General features: G+C 39.6%; 1 protein-coding gene and 1 long non-coding RNA gene across 3 annotated transcripts in view; one reads left to right on the plus strand and one right to left on the minus strand.

The window, feature by feature from the left end:
- The window catches only part of POPDC1 (popeye domain cAMP effector 1), a 37,561-nt gene extending 27,239 nt beyond the window's left edge, over window positions 1-10,322 (minus strand). Inside the window, exons 1-3 of one of the 2 annotated variants that reach the window (XM_040474277.1) lie at window positions 10,131-10,322; window positions 6,125-6,360; window positions 3,015-3,139 (exon numbers count right to left, since the gene is read on the minus strand). In XM_040474277.1, coding sequence (XP_040330211.1) covers window positions 3,015-3,139; window positions 6,125-6,350 — 351 coding nt within the window. In that variant the 5' untranslated portion in view covers window positions 6,351-6,360; window positions 10,131-10,322. Of the gene's footprint in view, window positions 1-3,014; window positions 3,140-6,124; window positions 6,361-9,530; window positions 10,047-10,130 lie in introns of those variants that run through there. The other variant, XM_040474278.1, reaches the window with a different exon arrangement.
- A 79-nt stretch (window positions 10,323-10,401) lies between these two features.
- The window catches only part of LOC121029838 (uncharacterized), a 31,406-nt gene continuing 22,187 nt past the window's right edge, over window positions 10,402-19,620 (plus strand). Inside the window, exons 1-2 of the long non-coding RNA XR_005789927.1 lie at window positions 10,402-11,106; window positions 18,016-18,112. This is a non-coding gene — a long non-coding RNA (uncharacterized LOC121029838). The remainder of the gene's footprint in view (window positions 11,107-18,015; window positions 18,113-19,620) is intronic.

Genomic DNA, 19,620 nt, shown 5'->3' on the forward strand with positions numbered 1-19,620 from the left:
CAGTCTCAGTACGGTTTTGAGAGTAAACACGTCTTCAACAAACACCATGGCCCTGTATTTCAGTACATGGAATCTTATACAGAGACTAAGTGGTGACATAAGTTTAGATGCTAAAAGGGCACTTTTGCAGTTAAACAACTCCAAGAGCATATGGAAAAGATTTGCACTATTGATCACATCTCCTCCTAGGCGCTGGAAAGCGGCTGGGGATGTTTTGCATGTTATCACAACATGTACCTTCCCAATCTTAGCACTTCCTGTAAGTAACACAAAACCTTTTTGTCTTTATAACAGCTGTTTCACAGAAAGAAATTACATGAACTTTTAAATATTATAGCAAAAAAAGAGAAACACACTAAATAGGAACCAACACAAAAAAAAATTTATGAAAATACATACAGTAAGCATTTTATCTATATGTATTATTTAATGCATCAGCATAGGAGAACAAATATTCACAGCTGCAATCATTGCTTCTGATTTATTTACTCTGAAGCAAAGTGAAGACAGTAAAAGGGTTTCAGTGTAGCAATTTCATCCTAAGCTAAAATACTTTGTAGAATGGAGAACCCGCCAATTAACTCCGACTACTAGAGAAAAAAAGGGAAGAGCAAAACGGCTCAGTCACCTCTGCTGTCAGTCAAGACCCAGATCACACCCCGTATTTGGGCCCAGCATTAGTGTGGGAAAACTGTAAAGCATGTGAATGAACTTTGGGGTTCAAATGATCATCCATCCCCAAGAAATCTACGGCAGACACAACATGGAGCTTATAGACCTGGCTGATGAGAGCTGCTCAGATGTCACTATAGCCTTTGCGATGCTCTTGTCGTGTTCCATTTCAACAAAGAAACAGCATTTACATTAAAAAAAAAAAGTTTATAATCTGAGAAGACACAAAAGCACAGATACTGTGTGAATGTGTTACTTGATGCTACTACCTCATGTTCAGAACTTGGGGTTCCAACAAGTTCTGATATTCAGAAATTACAACCCTCATTATTACTACCATCTACCTCCTCCACTTCAGAGATCTAGTAACGAGTGTTTAAGATAATTTAGTCACAAATACGTCCCACTTTCAGGATACATGGTAGCCAACGTGGTATAGCAATGAACACATGAACTAAACAAATCTATTGACTCATATTCATCATCTGGTCATTCTGCAAGTGTTAGCTCAAGTCCCAATTCCTTCATGAAGCCTTCTTAATTCTTGTGAAAGCACTCACTCATCAAGTATTTTTTTGAGCACTTGTTATGCGACAATCATGGTTGACAGACACATGGAATACAACAGTAAGGTGGCAGATGATGTTATTGTTCCCAACTATGTGCTGCTCCCATCCCCTGTAAAAGGATTATCCATCCCCTTACCCCAACCTATTCCCACATTATCACGCTTGGCCACGTCATTTGCTTTAGCCAATGAAATGTGAGCAAAGGTGACACATGCTCCTTCTGAGCAGAGGTTTTAAGAGACACTGGGTGTTTCTCTTTTGTTCTCTCCTACTTTTCTCTCTGCTATGAGAATGTATATCTAAACGGAATCTGGTGCTTCAGCAGAGACTCTGAGATGAAGCCACAGAGCAGAATCACAACTGACACACAACTGCCAGAGTCCACGTATAAGGTGCGTGAGGAAAAAACAAAACAAAACAAAACAAAACAAAACACCTGTCACTGTTACTTGTCACTGAGATTTTCAGATTGTGTATTACACAGGATAACTTAGAGAAACCTAATATGGTAAGCAAAACAGATTGGGTCACAATGACGATGAAGTTACAGTCTAGTAGAATGCCTATTACATACAGCATCTGTATCATTCAAATTATAATTTCCTGTGAAATGTCTTGTTTTGGAATAGTTTTCTGTGTACATGTTTGGCTTCAAACATGTACACGTGCTGTATCTTTTACCTTACTGGATAATTATGTGTAATTTGAATACTTAGTAAACACGTGTGGAGTGATTTCTAGGAGCCATGATGTTTTCTTAATTCTATTTACATCTCTTTGTCTTAGAATGACCAAGGAAACACAAGATAAATCAGAATAGCGGAAAAAAAAGTTAAACACTAAAGCTAAATATAGTGTTTTGGCATCACCCTCCCCAAATGGCGATTTCCTTAAATGAGTATTTTGGGGTAACGAAAAAAAATAAAGTCACCATATTTAAAAAAAAAATAGCATGAGGGGTGCCTAGGTGGCTCAGTCAGTTAAGCATCTGACTCCTGATCTCAGCTCAGGTCATGATCTCACAGTTCCGTGAGGTCAAGCCCCACATTGGGCTCTGTGTTGACAGTGTGGAGCCTGCCTGGGATTCTCTTCCTCTCCCTCTCTCTCAAAATAAATAAATACACTTAAAAAAAATAAAAATAAAAAATAGCACGAACTATTTGTAAATCATTAGTATTTTCAAGGCAGTTGCCTATAGTTGATTTTACAACGAGGCAAAGATATTTCCAGGTGACATTTGAGTGTCAATAGACAAAAGAAATAATGAAGTTATAGGACTAAAATGACGGAGAATATGGACATGTTCTCTGATGTCTAAATTGCCTTAATGATTTAAAGAATTTAAAAAACTCCTATGTAAAACAAATTTCATGGTATTCAAATATTTCACTTTATATATAAACAAAATCAGAGAAATGATATTAAAGGGACCAAAGATGTTTGATCTTCATTCTTAAGTCTGAACAAAGCATTTTAAACGCTTTTTGGCTTTAAAATCCCTTCCTTAAGAGGTGCCTGGGTGGCTCAGTTGGTTAAGCATCTGGCCTTTGGTTTCAGCTCAGGTCATGATCTGATGGTTTATGAGACCAAAGTTTGAGAGACCGAGCCCAGCTGTCAGTGCAGAGCCTGCTTGGGATTCTCTCTCTCCCTCTCTCTCTCTGCCCCCCTCCATCACATGTGTAGTCATTTTCTCTCTCTCTCAAAATAACTAAATCAATTTTAAAAATAAAATAAAATAAAATCTCTTCCTAATTAATTAATTTTAGTCATTACCGGTCTTTTCTTGTACAAAAGATATGACAGATGCAAAATGTTGACACCCAGGAACACAGAGTTCCAGATCATGATATCCAAGGCACATCGGTAGAGAGTGGCCCAGACAATATAAAGGGTACATCCTGTTGAATAACAAAGTTAACATGTTAGATGATTGGCATAGCATCAGTATGTAGCTTAATAAATTTTTTATCCTCTGTATACAAAAATAATCAAGCACATTTTAGAACTACCTAGGCCAAACATCACATTAACTTCCATTTTGTTTTTTGTCTTGTTACCACAAAAGGAAAATGTGCTCTACTGTGGAAAATTTATATAGCAAATATTTTTTAAAGGGGAAAATCCCCATAATTCTACTACTTAAAAAAAACCACTGTCGATATTTTATACTTCTTTACAGTGTTGATACATTTTTACCTGATGGCAAACCTACCATCTATAAAATTTTAAAACCCACTCTTTAACTTATTTTGCTTACTGTGGTAATTTCCCTATTTTGTTAAAACTCTTCATATACATAGTTTTCAATGACTGTAACTAACTAAATCCTAATTTATCTAAACATTTTCCAACTGATAAATAGATGAGATTTTGGGGGTGTAATTTTTGATACATCGCCAAAACATATTTCTACATTAAAAATTAATGTGTTTTTTTGTTTTGTTTTGCTTACTATTTTCTTAGGGTGGATTACCTAACAGTAGTCAAGGAAATGAACTTCACAGCTTTTGATGAGACTAAAGAATTGCTTCTCAAAGGTATATAGACATTTGCAATCCTACTCGTTAGGAATGCTACTATTAAGTTGACAATATTACAAAATTTGAAGTCTCTTCATTTGATAGTGAGTAATTACATATTTTATTTGATTTTGCATTTCCGTGATTATTGGTGAGCCTGAATATTTTACCAAATATTTAACCATGTAAATTTTCACTTGATGATTTTCCATTCACCTGTGGAAATCTTGCTTTTTCTTATCAATTGTCTTAATTTAGGAAAAATACCCATTTTCTTTTGATCGATGGATGGTGGGACAGTCAATATATAATTTGAAATAAAATGATCAATATGATACAAATATATCAACAACATATACACACATAAAAGCTAAACACCTGCATTAAAAAGTTGGTCATTTGCAATTTTTATTTCATCATAATGATTTGGGACACCTGAATAGGCCAAAACTTCATAAGTTCTTTAAAAAATATTTCATAGCAAATGTTGTTGAATTTTAAAATACTATTACTTAAAGAAGACAGGGAAGCATAATGCTTCAGCTGACTGGGAACATGAGGATCTGAATTACAGTCCTGGGTTAGCCACGTTCTCTCCATCTTAATTTTGGATGAGTCAGTTAACTTCTCCAGGTCTCTTTGTTTATTAAGTGTCGAACTAGATGATCTCCTTGGCCCGTCCCACCTCTAAAACTGTGTCTTAAAATTTATAATTAGCTTTTGCCTTTTTTGCAGGGTGTGGTTTTGTTTTGTTTTTCATTCAACACTCTGCAATGCCTACTGCAATCCCTGCCTTACTCAGAGGTTACAGCCACAGAAGCCCACAGGCCACCTTCTGGCTTCCCTTCCAGCCTCTTATTTTATCTATCTATCTATCTATTTATCTATCTATCTATCTATCATCTACCTATTTTGAGTGTAGTTGACACATAATGTTACATTAGTTTAAGGCGTATAACACAGTGGTTCAACACGTTTACACCTATATATGTTATGCTGTGCTCACCATAAGTGTAGCTGCCATCTGTTGCCACACAGCATTATTACAGTATCACTGACTATATTCCCTATGCTGTGCCTTTTATTCCCATAACTTATCCATTCCATAACTGGAAGCCTGTCTCTCGCTTCTAGGCTTTACTTTGACCATTCCTTGTAATTTTTCATGTATTTCAGGCATAATGAGCTACTCTCCACTCCCCCTAGATATGATGAACTTCCCTCTCTTCTGTGCCTTTTCCTGGATACCACACACACTCACACTCAGAGAAATCCTGTTCATCTTCCAAAAGCCAGCTCCAATGTCATCTCCACAGCGTGACCTTGCTCCACCTTCCTGCTGAGGCTGTCACCCTCTCCGTTTCTCCCTGGCACTGGGTGCACATGTGCATCACAGCCTCCAACACCTCACAAGTGACTGTCCATCTGTGTCTCCCGCCCCCCCAAAAGCATCTTTTTTCAAAAATGGACACTGCCTTCTTCAGTCTTTACCTGACACATTACAGGTGCTCAAAAATGCATCTGAATAAAAGAATCATCAAGGAAATAATCACATAGAGAGTAATTTGTCAAAAATCACTGCCTAAAATAATAAATTCAATTGTTCTGGTATTTTGATGTGAATCTGTTTAACCTGCTTCACCAGGATTATTGGAGCTCCCTCAAAAGTTTTATTTGAACTATTGTGTCTAGGAAACTGCTTTTGTTTCCAGTGTTGCATTACAGGTAATAAGTAAAAGCCTATCCAAATAATAGTGGTTACGACTGGATAGTACTTACTATGTCCCAGGCCTGTTATAAGTCAAATATCACACACACACACACACACACACACACACACACACACACACACACACTCTTACACACACACACACAAACACACACTCTTACACACACACACACACAAACACACACACACACACACACACACACACTCGTTTAATTCTTCCAACAACTCTAGGGGGTAGTATTATTTTTACCCTTATTTGGCACATGGGAAACTGAGGAGTAGAAAGGTTTAAACACCTGCCCTAGTTACACAGTTAGCAAGTGGTGGAATCAGGATTTGAATTACACAGTCTGCTCCAAAGTCCACACTCCTATATACAAATGGGTTTTTTGATACCTGGAAAATCTAACAACATAGGAAACATACATGGTCTTATATAAAATAAATATGGAAAGATATGGCATGTAAAGGCCTACCTTGCAAGTTACCTGATACATGTACTGTTTATTTGCTGACAAAGATTTATATTTCTGGTATGCTACAGACCTGACAAGGAACAGTCTGAAGTCCCCAACACTGAGCCCATCTGATGCCAGTTATAGAGAACTTAAATACATCTCAGTCAGGTATCTTACCTATAGTTAACATCCCCCTAAGAAGTATCATATGAAGATGAAGACTAGTTGGAATAACCAACCCAATTGTGAAAAAAATATTTGCTACATGAAAAACTAGATGATGTATCTCTCTCCAGTTTTCACATATGGTCTCATTGGAAGGCACGGGTATGACACTTTCTAACTCAGGTGTAAAACCTATTGCAGTTGATTCTGTCAATGGGCTTGACTCAGTATAATTCATCTTGAAAACTCTGTAAAAACAAAGAAACAAAAGGACAATCATAAAAATGGCAGCTGTATCTTACTACCCCTATAGGTATTATATCAAAATGATTTCTGTGAACTAAATATTGGTAAATAGACTTTTTGGTACTTATGAATTGAAGCCAGGTTTGAACCCCACCAGTCACACATTAAGTGTATCCATTTCTTTATCTGTTAAACGATGATAATAATACTCATTTAACTTTCTACTAAGATGAAATGAAATATATAAAATATTTAGCATAGTGCACAACTATTCACTGATATGTATATCTGTATATAGACATACATGGTGGGGAGAGAGGAATGAGGAATTAATTTGTCTAAAAGGCAATCACCAATATTCATAAACCATAGCAATTACAAAGTTTTCTATCACATTCCCACTATGACACTGATTCTGAACACAGAAAAAGTAAATGGAAAAACTGATTTTTTAAATAGTTTCCAAAAAATTAACACTCTCATATCTTTTATTTGAAGGCTTAGGATATTGAGGAGGCTCTATTTTTAACTGTCATTAAGTCATTATATCATACACATATACATTCCATATTATCCTATATGCACATAATAAATACATTACTAATCACTTATACATACACAGATATAACATTTACTCCTTTCATCGTCCAGTTTAAGTCTCTACTTTCTTTCCCATAAAAACTCTACTTGATAGCACACCACAAATTAAAAAGTAGTAAACTTCCGGTTTACTTCTACGTAGGAGAGGTAATGAACATTCTTTCAACTATTTAATGTAAAAATCTATAGCGAATACATTTCAAAGAGTATACATTTTACACATGCTTACATAAACCTTAACACAAAGTGGCACTATTTCCTGACTAAATTACCTGTCCTCCTTCTCTGGTACTTAAAAAACTTTATCTATTATTAGTTATACAGATTGGTCCCTGACAAAAACCATGTAGGTTTACAGATTATATTAATTATCCTGTTTCAGAAATAGAATTCCAAATGGGAACCAAAAATATCTTTAAATTTCATTCTAATGATAAGTATTTCTTTCCAAAATAAGGTCATATAATTAGCCATACATTTCCAATCATTTTTTTTTTATCATACCAAAGTACAGGTTTTAGGTGGTAGAATAATTAATTGGTATAGGTTGGCATTCTTAAAGGATGTTATTAGACAAATCTGAAGGAATTCTACCTTCGTTAAGATGATAAAAAAAACATACACGCATTACAAACTATGAATGAAATGATCAAGTCAATTAAAGATCTCTTCATACAATTCTGACATAGTTCAAAAATATAAGAGAAATAGTTGACTTAGATGTTGATTTTCTGCAAAAAAGGAAAGAAACCACAAAATCCAACTACTTTCCAAATGTTTGAATCAACAAAAATATAAGCCTATTGGGGGTGAGGGGCATGATTATTTGAATAATTCCATTTATATGACGTTTGCTTTTAAGACCAAATCAGAATTAATCTTATAATTTCTGCAGGAGGGAGAATGAAATTAAAGGTCCCCTATCACTCATAAGCTAGTGTCAAGGTCTGCTTATGCATTAGCATTACCTAAACTAATAACCACATTTCTTTTTTTTTTTTATTGTTTTTTCATTTTTGAGAGACTGAGAGACAGAGCACAAGCGAGAGAGAGGGAGACACAGAATCCGAAGCAGGCTCCAGGCTCTGAGCTGTCAGCACAGACCCTGACATGGGGCTGGAACCCACAAACTGTGAGATCATGACCTGAGCCAAAGTCAGATGCTCAACCAACTAAGCCACCCAGGCGCCCCTAATAAGTACATTTCTATGGCTTCCACCTCCATTGTCCTATTTGCTTTTCTAACTACCGTGTGCCTCTATGTGCCTCTATGAGGCAGGGGTGTTGTCATATTCATCTACGTATACCCAAGGCCTAGATTCTGTAGAGAATGCCAGAGCTGAAAGCCATACAGAAGGGACACAAACATAACAAACACTTTTAGAAATCATTTTCAGTCTCCCCAAACCTTAGAAGTAAAGACAGGAAAGTGTCCAGTGCTCCTGGGACTAAGAGAGTCAGGTTCTATACCAAAAGCCCTGGGGAGCCACAGAAGTCAGGGGAAAGTCATTTCCGCTGCTTGGGTCTGCCTCTTCCTGGGAACAGAGGCAGCTGGACTAGATGGACTTTGAAACACTTTCAAGTTTTAATAGCCTGAGGCTCTAATACACATTTATATAATAGTTAAGACATATTCCCCCTCATATCCACCCAATTATACCTGTAATGCCAACTAGCTCAATTTCAGGCTTTTAAAAGTTCTTCAGGTGGCAATAAAAGTACCAACTTCTGCTCCAAGAGCAATAATAGGAAAACTATGATCCACTGATGCAAGAATCAGAAAAATAACAGGAATTTTTAAAAGGTGGGATCACCCTACAACATATTTTGATGCTCCACACCTTATTTAAAATGTATATTTTTAAATTTTCTCTATGTATTATAGCTTATAGAATAACATTGTATAATACATTTATTATATAATTTATTATTTATTTGTGCATTTATCTTTACATCAATTTTGAAATGCCAGTTACCTGTTGTCAATAATATTGATTAGACCTTACTGGTTTCAGCTTCTTTTGGTCACTTTTAATGGATTTGAGTCGTTAACACTGAACTAGCCTTCTACAGACAATGAGTCTAAGGAGGAAGGCTAGACTGGTAAGTTGGTAAACGTTCAGATAAATTTTGACTGAGTCAAAAGAAGTCTTCTTTCTTCTATTAGTTCTTCAGAGTCTAATTCCCTTAATTACCTGCTCTGGTAAAGTCCTGTTGTTCTATTGATTTTCAATAGCTACGTGTCTGCAGTATTAAACAGCTAAATGGTGAAACTAACATTAATCCTTCACCAAACTACAAAAATGAAAAAGATAGCAGCAATGAACAAAAGTCGTGCTGGCAGATTTAATCCATTCTGTAAATCGAACCGAACCTTTGCACATTTTCGGAATGGCAAAGGGCATTACGCTGCCAAGGGTCTTTTCGCACATATTCTTGGGTTAAGGCAAGCAGTTTCTGGGACGTGTCTGGCCAATAACACGTTCCCCAAAGCCTCAGAAACGAGGGCGCTGGTGGGTGGCGAGATTCACGGGTTCCCCAGCCACCGGTTCTCCCCAGGGAACCCGCTCACCTCGCTCAGTGTCCACTGTTCTCCTTGACCCGAACTCCGGGGCCACGCGGGGTGTTCAGTGAGCACCGCGCCCCACCTGGCACTCCCAGCGCCCGGCCAGGGCAGGCCACACGGTGCGCCCGGCTGCTCGCAGCCTCCGCGTGAGAGCGGCGGCCCTACAGCGGGCGAGGACGAGTCGTAGTGGGTTAGGGGCCCGGAGCCCCGGAAGTCCAGTGGGGAGCGGAGATGCCCAGCTCACCAAGGGCTTGCCCTGGCCAGAGCGCGGGAACCGGCACCGGAAGGGGCTCGCGCGCCAGGGGACGCTGGCGCTGCCAGACCCATGTTGCAGCAGCTGGCACCTGAGGGTCTGTGGCTGTGAACCCCAGACGGGGGAGAAGGGCCGTTTCCGAGACCAGGGAACCCCACGATGGCCCGGCCAGGGAGAGGGCGGGGCTCCCGGCGGCCAGGCTGGAAAACCCGAGCGCCGCGGGGGCTGACAAAGTTGCTCCCAGTGGAGCAGGGATCCAACTTTCGCTTCCCGATTTAGCCCCGGGAGCTCGAGGCTGCAAATATCCGGGCGCGCGGGGGGAGCCGGCGGCAGCTACGCCTCCCGCTCCTTACCTGGCTCGTCCCTGGCACCGAACCTGGGCGGCGCTGGCCAAAGTTTGGGGCGACAGCGGCAGGGCGCGGGGGACGGCGACGCGGCGGCTCGACGGGCGCCCGAAGCGACAGCCTCGGCAGATCGCGGGTCCGGAGCCTCCTTGGCCGGTGCCGGGTCCCCGCGCCGGCAGCGGCTTTGACTAAAATAGGCATCGCGACGGTGGCTGCCCGGGCTGGGGCCGCACCGCGCACGCGCCCGCCGCCCCGGCGCCCCCCGGCGGGCGGAGCCCGGGGCCTCGGCCCGACTCCCCGCCGGGCTGCTCCAGTTCCACCGCCGCGTCTGCACCGCCGTGCTCAGTTTGAAACACCCGCTTATTTCTTTCCCCGTTTCCTCTCTACTTCTCGATTCTGTCCTTGTTTGGGCATCACTGTGGAGGGGGGCGGGGGGCGGGCAGCATCTTAGGACCAGCGGCGTTGGTGGCTCTTCTCCTTGGGGATAGCTCGTGAACTCGAGCAGTAGGATCCCAGCAGGGAGAGAAATCAGGATAAAAATGAGAACTAGAATTTCATTCCCATCCAGGTCGAAAGACCCACACGCATAACTCCTTTCTGGGACACTCGCTTGCATCTCAGCACCGGCAGGAAGGGCCGGGAGAGCGCGCAACTCCGCGTCTGAGCCTCGCGGTGGAGGCTGGCGGGTTGGCTCACACGGACGCAGGACACCGCCCTCCGGGAAGCGGGTCGGAGCAAGCCAGCCTTATTGCTGCGGGGACCACGCGGGAGAGACTTTTGACACAAGCCACGTTTGGTTTCAAAGAAAAGAGGGTACTTCCCCGAAATTTGCCCTCCCATGGCGGTGCAGGGCCCTCCGCTCAAAGCGGAGCTCCACCCGAATTTGACAAGTGAAGTTGGTAGACTTGGGACCATAAACTGGAAAACAAGATATGAAAGTATGCTCCAATCAATCTTTACTGTTCATAGAGGACAACCATTTGGGGTAAGAAATGCAGGGCAAATTAATGAAGAGTTGGCATGGGGGAGGGGGTGGAAGACAAAAGAGGACCGTTAGGTGGACCTTCAGTTTCCACCCCAAGTGTCCCATGTCGGGACAGAATTTGTGCCGATTATTAGAGTAGGAGGCCGTTCATGCGTGCCAGACATGATCTAAATATGAAAAAGACACAGGTACATTATAAGGTAAGTACCTGGAGGTTCACACTTGCCAAATCTCTCCAGTGAGGAGGCAGGGCAACATAGTGTCCAAGAACGTGGGGCCCAGTGCTGGACAGGCCGGGTTTGAAGCCTGCCTCTACCACCAGCTGGCTGTGTGATCTTGGAAAGTTGCTTAACTTTTCTGTGCTTCAGTTTCCTTTTTTTGCACCATGGGGATGGTGATGATGATGATGATGACAGTGATGATTGCACCTGTATCACAACGGGGGCTTTGAAGACTAAATGACTTAATATATGTAGAAAGCTCAGAATGGTATGTGGTACACAGTGAGTTCTACCTATTTGAATATACATTATACTGATAAAGCTCCTCTAACAGGTCTGAAATTTGTTATAACTATACAAGATTAATTTTCAAGGCTACTTCCTCAGAGTCTGTTTCTTTCTAGATGCTCTGCCAGCCATTTCGTAGCTACGACTGAATACATTTTAAGGTGTAGATACAATAATAATTGTGCACAGAGATTCTGCATGGATATGCATTGGAGGATGGCTTGTAATAAAGAACACTGGGAATAACCTAAACTCTAATCATATGGAACTAAGTAAATTATAGAACATCCAAACAATCTTGTTCTCCGAAGCCTAATAATAATAATAATAATAATAATAATAATAATAATAATAATTTGCAGAGGGGTGACTGGCTGGCTCAGTCAGTAGAGCCTGAAATTCTTGATCTTGAGATCATGAGTTTGAGCCCCATGTTGGGTATGGAGACTACTTAAAAATGTTTTGTAGAAATATTAGAAATATAATAATGTCAACTAGTTATATAGAACAGAGGTTGGCAAACTGTGGTCTAAATGCCCAGCCCACTGTCCAGTTTTGTACAGCCCATGAGCTAAAATGACTTTTACATTTTTAACAGTCGAGGCAAAATTAAAAGAAAAATATATCATGATGTGTGAAAATTATGTGGAATTCAAAGTCAGTGTCCGTAGAGTTTAATCGGAAACCAGCCATCCTCATTCATTTATGGCTGCTTTTGTGCTACAAAGGCAGCATTAAGGAGTTGTAACAGAAACTATATGACTCTGCAAAGCCTAAAATAGTTACTTTCTATTTCTTTATTGAAAGACCTTACTATTCTCTCTTGATAAAGAGCATACTTTTGTGCTAGGCACTGTTATAAGTGGTTTGGGTATATTAAGCCATTGTATCCTCATAATGGACCCTCTGAAGAAATAGTTGCTATTATGATCTCCATTTTATAGATGGGAAACTGAGGTTAACAGAGAGGCAGAGTGGTTTGCACAGGGTCACACAGCTAAGGAGAAGCTGAGCCAGGATATGAACCAGGCAGACTAGTTCCAGAGCAATCACACTTTTGTTCAATAGCTACAAGTTTCTGCCACCTTCTATATCTAGCTACACTGCTTCCCATGGAAAGATGTTGGATAGAAAAAGGCTAAGTTACAAGAGTATGTAGAATATTACAAGGCATCTGTGATGATAAACCCTAAAATACTTTCATTCCTTACCTCACAGTAGTGAGGTTGTAAGTGATTTTTCATTGTTTTCTCCTTTCTTCCCTTCCTTCCTCTCTCCTTCTTCTTCCAACTCCTCCCACTCCTCCTCCTGCTTCTCCTTCTGCTAAATTTTCCTCAATGACTATTATATGGTACTTTTATAATACTTTAAAAACATATTTATTAAAATAGTAGAGCCCATGCTCTGCCTTTTGCAGATGGGAAGGCCAGACTCCGGGTATGGTTATGGAGTCATCTGCTATAGGGCACACTCATTCCTTACCTTGCACAATAAAATGCCTGTAAGGCATTTAGATCATATAAATATTGTATATTTTTATGAAAAGAGTGGTGGATTCAAAATCATAAGACTTGAGAACTGGCATTTGGTAGAGTCTGTGTGTTTTCTGAGTATGTGTTCCACAGAAAGAGGAGACTGAATGAAACCTAAGACCCTCACTATAACCCATCTAAGGATTAAAACATGATTTTATATTTAAGTTTCTTTAAAAATTTTTCAATGTTTATTTTTGAGAGAGATAGAGAGCACAAGCAGGGGAGGTACAGAGAGGGAGACACAGAATCCGAAGCAGGCTCCAGGCTCTTAGCTGTCAGCACAGAGCCCCATGCAGGGCTTGAACTCATGCACAGTGAGATCATGACCTCAGCCAAAGTCGGCTGCTTAACTGACTGAGCCACCCAGGTGCCCCTGTATGTAAGTTTCTTATCACTAACATATGAATACTAGTTCTATAGAATTTAAAATAAGAAGTCTAGGCACAAAAGTTGGTTTGGGGAATGCCTTTTAGGCTCCCTGGTGTCTTCATGCTGTGGAGAAAGGTCAGACTGAAAGATTCTGAGCACTATTTGAAAACTGATATGATGCAAGGAAGTAACTTGCACAGAAGTATAGAAGGAAAAGCACACAAGGCGTAAGTATATGTATATGTATACTGTCTCCTCTGCCAAAACTCTGGCTAACACAGCTTAAATTGACATAATTGTTTCTCCCTTTATTTCTCTATGGGCATCCTAGTCTGCTTTTACTATTTGGACAAAGCCTCGATGAGATATCAAAATTCAGACAGAATAGGTTTTGTGAAAATAAAACAAGACCTGAGGGAGTCACTGGTTTTAGAAGTGCATAGCCTTATCTTTCATATCCATGTCTGCCATGGTTGACATCAGTGTAGACTTTCTTATTGTATGGAGACCATTGCTCCTTCTGTCAGGTCTCGAGGCAGACAGTTCTGATCAAACATGGATTATTAAACAAAAACTCAATTATATTCTTTCTATACCTAAGTTCCTCTCATTAAATGTTGCATTAACCTTTTCATTGATCAGTTTGACAACCAATCTGATTGACTTTTAAAATTTATTTCTTTAAAAAAATTAATAAAAAACTTTTAATAATTAATAGACTTTGTTTTGTTAGAGCAGTTTTAGTTTTACAGGTGATTGAGCAGGTGGTATAGAAATTTTCTATATATCCCTTTCTCCCTTGCTCAGTTTCTCTTGTTATTAACATCTTGCATTAGTGTGATACATTTGTCACAATTAGAGAACCAATATTGATACATTGCTATTAACAAACTTTACATTACGATTGTTGTATAGTCCTGCGGGTTTTGCCAAGTGTATGAAATCATGTATCCATCTGTGACATGATAAGAAATATGTATTTGAATTTTTTTCCTAGTTCCTCATACAAAGCTTCTAAAACCCTTATATGTAAAATCCTGAGACCTAGGGGTTTTAGGGGCATCTTTTGTTCTAACGTTTAGTCTTTGACCCTCAATTCCTGACGTAGCACTTCTGAAACCTTTGTGATTTCCTGAGGGATGGGGATGATAAGACCATCATATACAGAGCTCCTAGATCCCTTGGAATATCCCGGGTGAGAGGAGCATCTTTTGTTCTAATGAAATGACTCTGGGTAGACTCCTGCATAGCTTCTGGATGGGACCTGGTCACCAGCAAGACCCAAGCCATGATTAAAAGCTTAGAACTTCAACCCCACCCTCCATCCCCTGGGAAAGGGAGAGGGACTGGAGACTGAATGAATGATTGATCTTGCCTACATGATGAAGCCTCCATAAAAAATCCCTAAACTAAGGTGTTTGGAGAACTTCCAGGTTAGTGAGCACATCCACATACTGGAAGGGTGATGTACCATAATGCCACAGGGACAAAAGCTCCTGCACTCAGGAACCTTCTGGACCTTACCCTGTATAAGTCCTCATCTGGTTGTTCATTTATATATTTTATTATATCCTTTATAATATACCAGTAAATGTGTTTCCCTGCATTCTGTGAGTCATTATAGCAGATTATCAAACTTGAGGACAAGGTCATGGGAACCCCAATTTATAGCCACACCAAATAGATTTGTGACCCTGGGGCTCACTGCTTGTGATTGGCATCTGGAATAAAGAGATATTCTTGTGGAACTGAGACCTTAACCTGTGGGAACTGCACTAACTCTGGGTAGTCAGTGTCAGAATTGAATTGTAGAACACCCTTTTGATGTCTAGAGAGTTGGGGAAATGGTTGGTGTGGGGAACACCCATCCCCCACCTCCCCCACACTTGGTGTCTAGTGTTGAGTAGAAGAAATAGACTTTCCTTTAGTAATGTCATGAACCCACCATTACAGTATCATACCAAATAGTTTCACTGCTCTCCTGTGCTCTAACCATTCGTTGCTCTCTTTCCTCTCCTCCCTAACTCCTGGCAACCTTTGGTATTCTTTACTGTCTCTATAGTTTTGCCTTTTCCAAAATGTCATATAGCTGGCATCATACAGAATATTGACTTTTCAGACTGGCTTCTTTCACTAAGATATATGCATTTAAGGTTCCTCCATGTTTTTTTTAATTTTAATTTTAATTTTTATTTAATTTTTATTTTTTTTTTCTCAACGTTTATTTATTTTTGGGACAGAGAGAGACAGAGCATGAACGGGGGATGGGCAGAGAGAGAGGGAGACACAGAATCGGAAACAGGCTCCAGGCTCCAGCCATCAGCCCAGAGCCCGACGCGGGGCTCGAACTCACGGACCGCGAGATCGTGACCTGGCTGAAGTCGGACGCTTAACCGACTGCGCCACCCAGGCGCCCCTCCATGTTTTTTTTTAAAGTCTTAATAGCTCATTTTTAAAGTCACTGAATAATATTCCACAGGATGGATGTACCACAGTTTATCCATTTACCATTTTATGAGTATACGGTTTCTTTCAGATTTTGGCAATTATGAATAAATCAGGGCACCTGGGTGGCTCAGTGGATCAAGTGTCTGACTTTTGATTTCGGTTCAGGTCATGATCTCATGGTTCATGAGTTCAAGCCCAGCATTGGGCTCTGCACTGACAGTGTGGAGCCTGCTTGGGATTCTGTCTCTCCCTCTGTCTCTGCCCTTACCCTGCTCATGCTCACTCGCTCTCTAAATAAATAAATAAATAAATAAATAAATAAATAAACTTAAAAACATTTTAAATTATCAATAAGTCTGCTATAAACATTTGTGTGCAGGTTTTTGAGTGGACAAGTTTACAACTCATTTTGGTAGATTTCAAGGAGTGCAATTGCTAGATTGCATAGTAAGACTATGTTAGCTTTATATGAAATTGCCAAACTGCCTTCCAAAGTCGCTGTGCCATTTTCCATTCCCACCAGCAATGAGTGAGAGATCTTGCTGTTTCACATTCTTGCTAGCATTTGGTATTATCACAGTTTTTTATTTTAGTCATTTTAATGGGTATTTTTTTTTTTTTTTTACTTTTTAAACTGACTCAGTTGATTAATTTGTTCAAAATTAATAACCAAACTGGTTATGCACTGAACAGGTGTTTTATATCCTGGCTAAATACAAAACAAAAAACATGTCAAAGCGAAGGGATATGATCTTTCATATTATTGCTGCATTGTTGCATGCCAAAGCTCACAGTCTTAAGAAATGGTTTAAACAGTGTCTAAGTATTTCTAAATTCATGGAGAAGCTCCATAAAAAGAAGTTGGATCACATTTGATTCATCAAAAAATGAGCTTTTACCCCAAAGGTAAAACTACTAAATGAAAAGTGACCCAGAACTTTAAGAAGACAGTGAATTGTGAAGGCAGCCAAAAGCGGTGGGGGCAGGGATTGGAATTTTGGAACCAGCAGCTGGATTTGAACCATGGTTTTATATTTAATAAGCTGGGTGAATTCAAATCATTTATTAAACTTTTCTGAGCCTCAATACTTGCCTATAAACCCAGGAAAATGATTCTTAGTTGACAGGATTATCTTGACCTTTAGAGACCATGTTTTTGAAAAATGTCTGACATCAAGTTTTTGGTAGCTTAATTGTACATTTTTTCCTATCCCCCTGATAGTGCTCTGCACATGGAATAGGTTCAATAAAAATTATTAGAATTTCAATCATCGAAATTCCCTAGCCTGATGAATAATTGAAATATCCCATGAACACATGAAATAGCTAAGAGGTAGTTTTATATTTTTGCCTGTTTTAAGTAGATGGAATATAGCACACATACAAGACTGATGTTTCAAACAAAATTTGTAAACTGCAAGACTTTGGCACATGCTAAAATTGCCAGTGGTTTGGGGTTTCCCTGGAGTAGCCAGAAATGAGATATTGGCTTCAAAAGCAAACTCATGAAATATGCAGTAGTATAGATTCTAGAAACCGGGCACTTGGCAGAGCTAAGTTACAGTAATTTACCATCGTGGGGTTGGCAGAAACATGCATACAGTGACTGTAATGTCAAAAACTAGAGGCCTGACGTTCCTTCTGTCTATTCTTCCTCACGTCACTTTCCTTTTAAACTAGAAGAGTTGCATTTGTGAATTATTTGCTTTAAATATTAACAGCAACAAGTAAAGGCCCTAGATGAAACATGTCATAGGATTTCCTAATCTTTTGGGAAGTTATTTCAAAGAGAATTAATTTATTATAAGGAGCTAAGTGTAACAGAATCATGGTTTTTTAAAAAGTGTGCAAAAATGATCAGAGAAGTAGTTCTGAATTCACAATCGATTCCCAAAGAAACCTCAAACCGGGGCCCAGGTTGGCTTCTGAAAACAAAACTGGGCCTTGGGCCTGGGCAGATACCCCAGAAGAGCAGTTTCAGAAGACTGGTTCCAACCACCGTGACGACCGCTCTTGTGTTTTGTTCTTTCCCTTTTGGGACTTTCTAGAAATTCACAGACCATTGAACCTTGTCTCTGAATTCCCAGTTCAGCACCTTTACTTTTAGAGAAGAGAAACACAACTCTGAAGAGGACACTTTGAAAGGTACTGTTTTTTGTGGTATGTAAATAACTTCTTTATGAGAGGCATTTGGTGGTTATAAAGGAAAAGTTGCTAATGATAGAAAAATAATTTCTGGTGGTGCCTGGGCGGCTCACTCGGTTAAGCGTCTGACTTCGGCTCAGGTCATGATCTCATGGTTCATGAGTTCGAGCCCCACTTCGGCTCTGTGCTGACACCTCAGAGCCTGGAGCCTGCTTTGGAGTCTGTGTCTCCCTCTCTCTCTGCCCCTCCCCTGCTCATGCTCTGTCTCTCAAAAATAAATAAATGTTAAAAAAAAAAAACCTTAAAAAAATAACTTCTGGCAACTCTTGATAACAATGTCATTCGTGGTATAGGTAAGATTTTGATGGACAGTGAAGCCATGCCTGACTTTTAATCTATATCTGGTGAAAGCGGAACTTCAGTCATAGAGTTTCTACTGCGCAGTATCATTCTGTTATGTGATTAATCCTCAAAAAGGGCTAGTTTTGGAGGCAAATGTGAGGTCCAATAATAGCCAGCCTGGTAATTGACATCAGCTAGAAACAAAACCCAGAGCAACACATTATGAAGATGGAATAATAAAATAAAGTTGGGAATAATGACCCTGCCATCCGGCATTAATTGATGTGCAAAAGCACTCAGAGTTCTCGGGAGAAAAGAATCATATAAATGCAAATTATTATTATTACTACTACTTAAATTGTTGTCATCAATTCATGAAAATAAGACACTTCCTGAGTTTCATGCATATATAAAACCTAATAAAATATTTGTGAGCCCACTACCAGCAGTTTTTATCATTTGGCATAAAAAATGGTAAACAACATGAAATATATGTTTAGTCCAAGATCAAAGATATTCGGTACAATCTAGAACCACACGAAATGATTACGATGGTATTTGACTTGAAATCTACAGAGACCCTCACACACTTCCATGGGAGAAAAGGTTGTGCTTTGACAAGGTAAGGATTTTAGAGTCACTGTGCCTCTGAAGTATGGGAAGGATAGAAATACTTTGGATAAGCACATTTTCTGACAGAACACCAATTTGGTTTACACACCATGTACAAAACTACTCTTATGCGGTTGTAATGCATGCCACCACAAAGGGATTTCTTAATATTTTTTTTTTACATCAACGGCACTGTTTCAAGCTCTCTGAAGAGAAGTAAAATGAATATATTATAAGCTCAGAAAGTGGCATCTAAAAGCAACAAAGCATCTCAAAGTGACTCAGGAAATCTTGCAGATTACTTCATATAACTGTTTGAATCAACAAATAAAACTCCAGTACCTAGAAAATTTATGTTGAATAGGGAAAAAAAATCTAGTAGAAAACATTGCTATTAATGACCATTAGAAGATGCCATATGATGAAATCATTAAAAATGCCTTGGAATTTGGTACTTACGTTATTAATGATTAATGTGTGGGTATGTGATTCTCATGTGTTTCAAAGTGAAATTACAGAAACGTTATTCTGCAGAGCAGTTAGTCTCTATCTCT

This window comes from Herpailurus yagouaroundi, unplaced genomic scaffold (genome assembly GCF_014898765.1).
Source record: "Herpailurus yagouaroundi ecotype Mexico unplaced genomic scaffold, PumYag 139, whole genome shotgun sequence".
Lineage (NCBI taxonomy): Eukaryota > Metazoa > Chordata > Mammalia > Carnivora > Felidae > Herpailurus > Herpailurus yagouaroundi.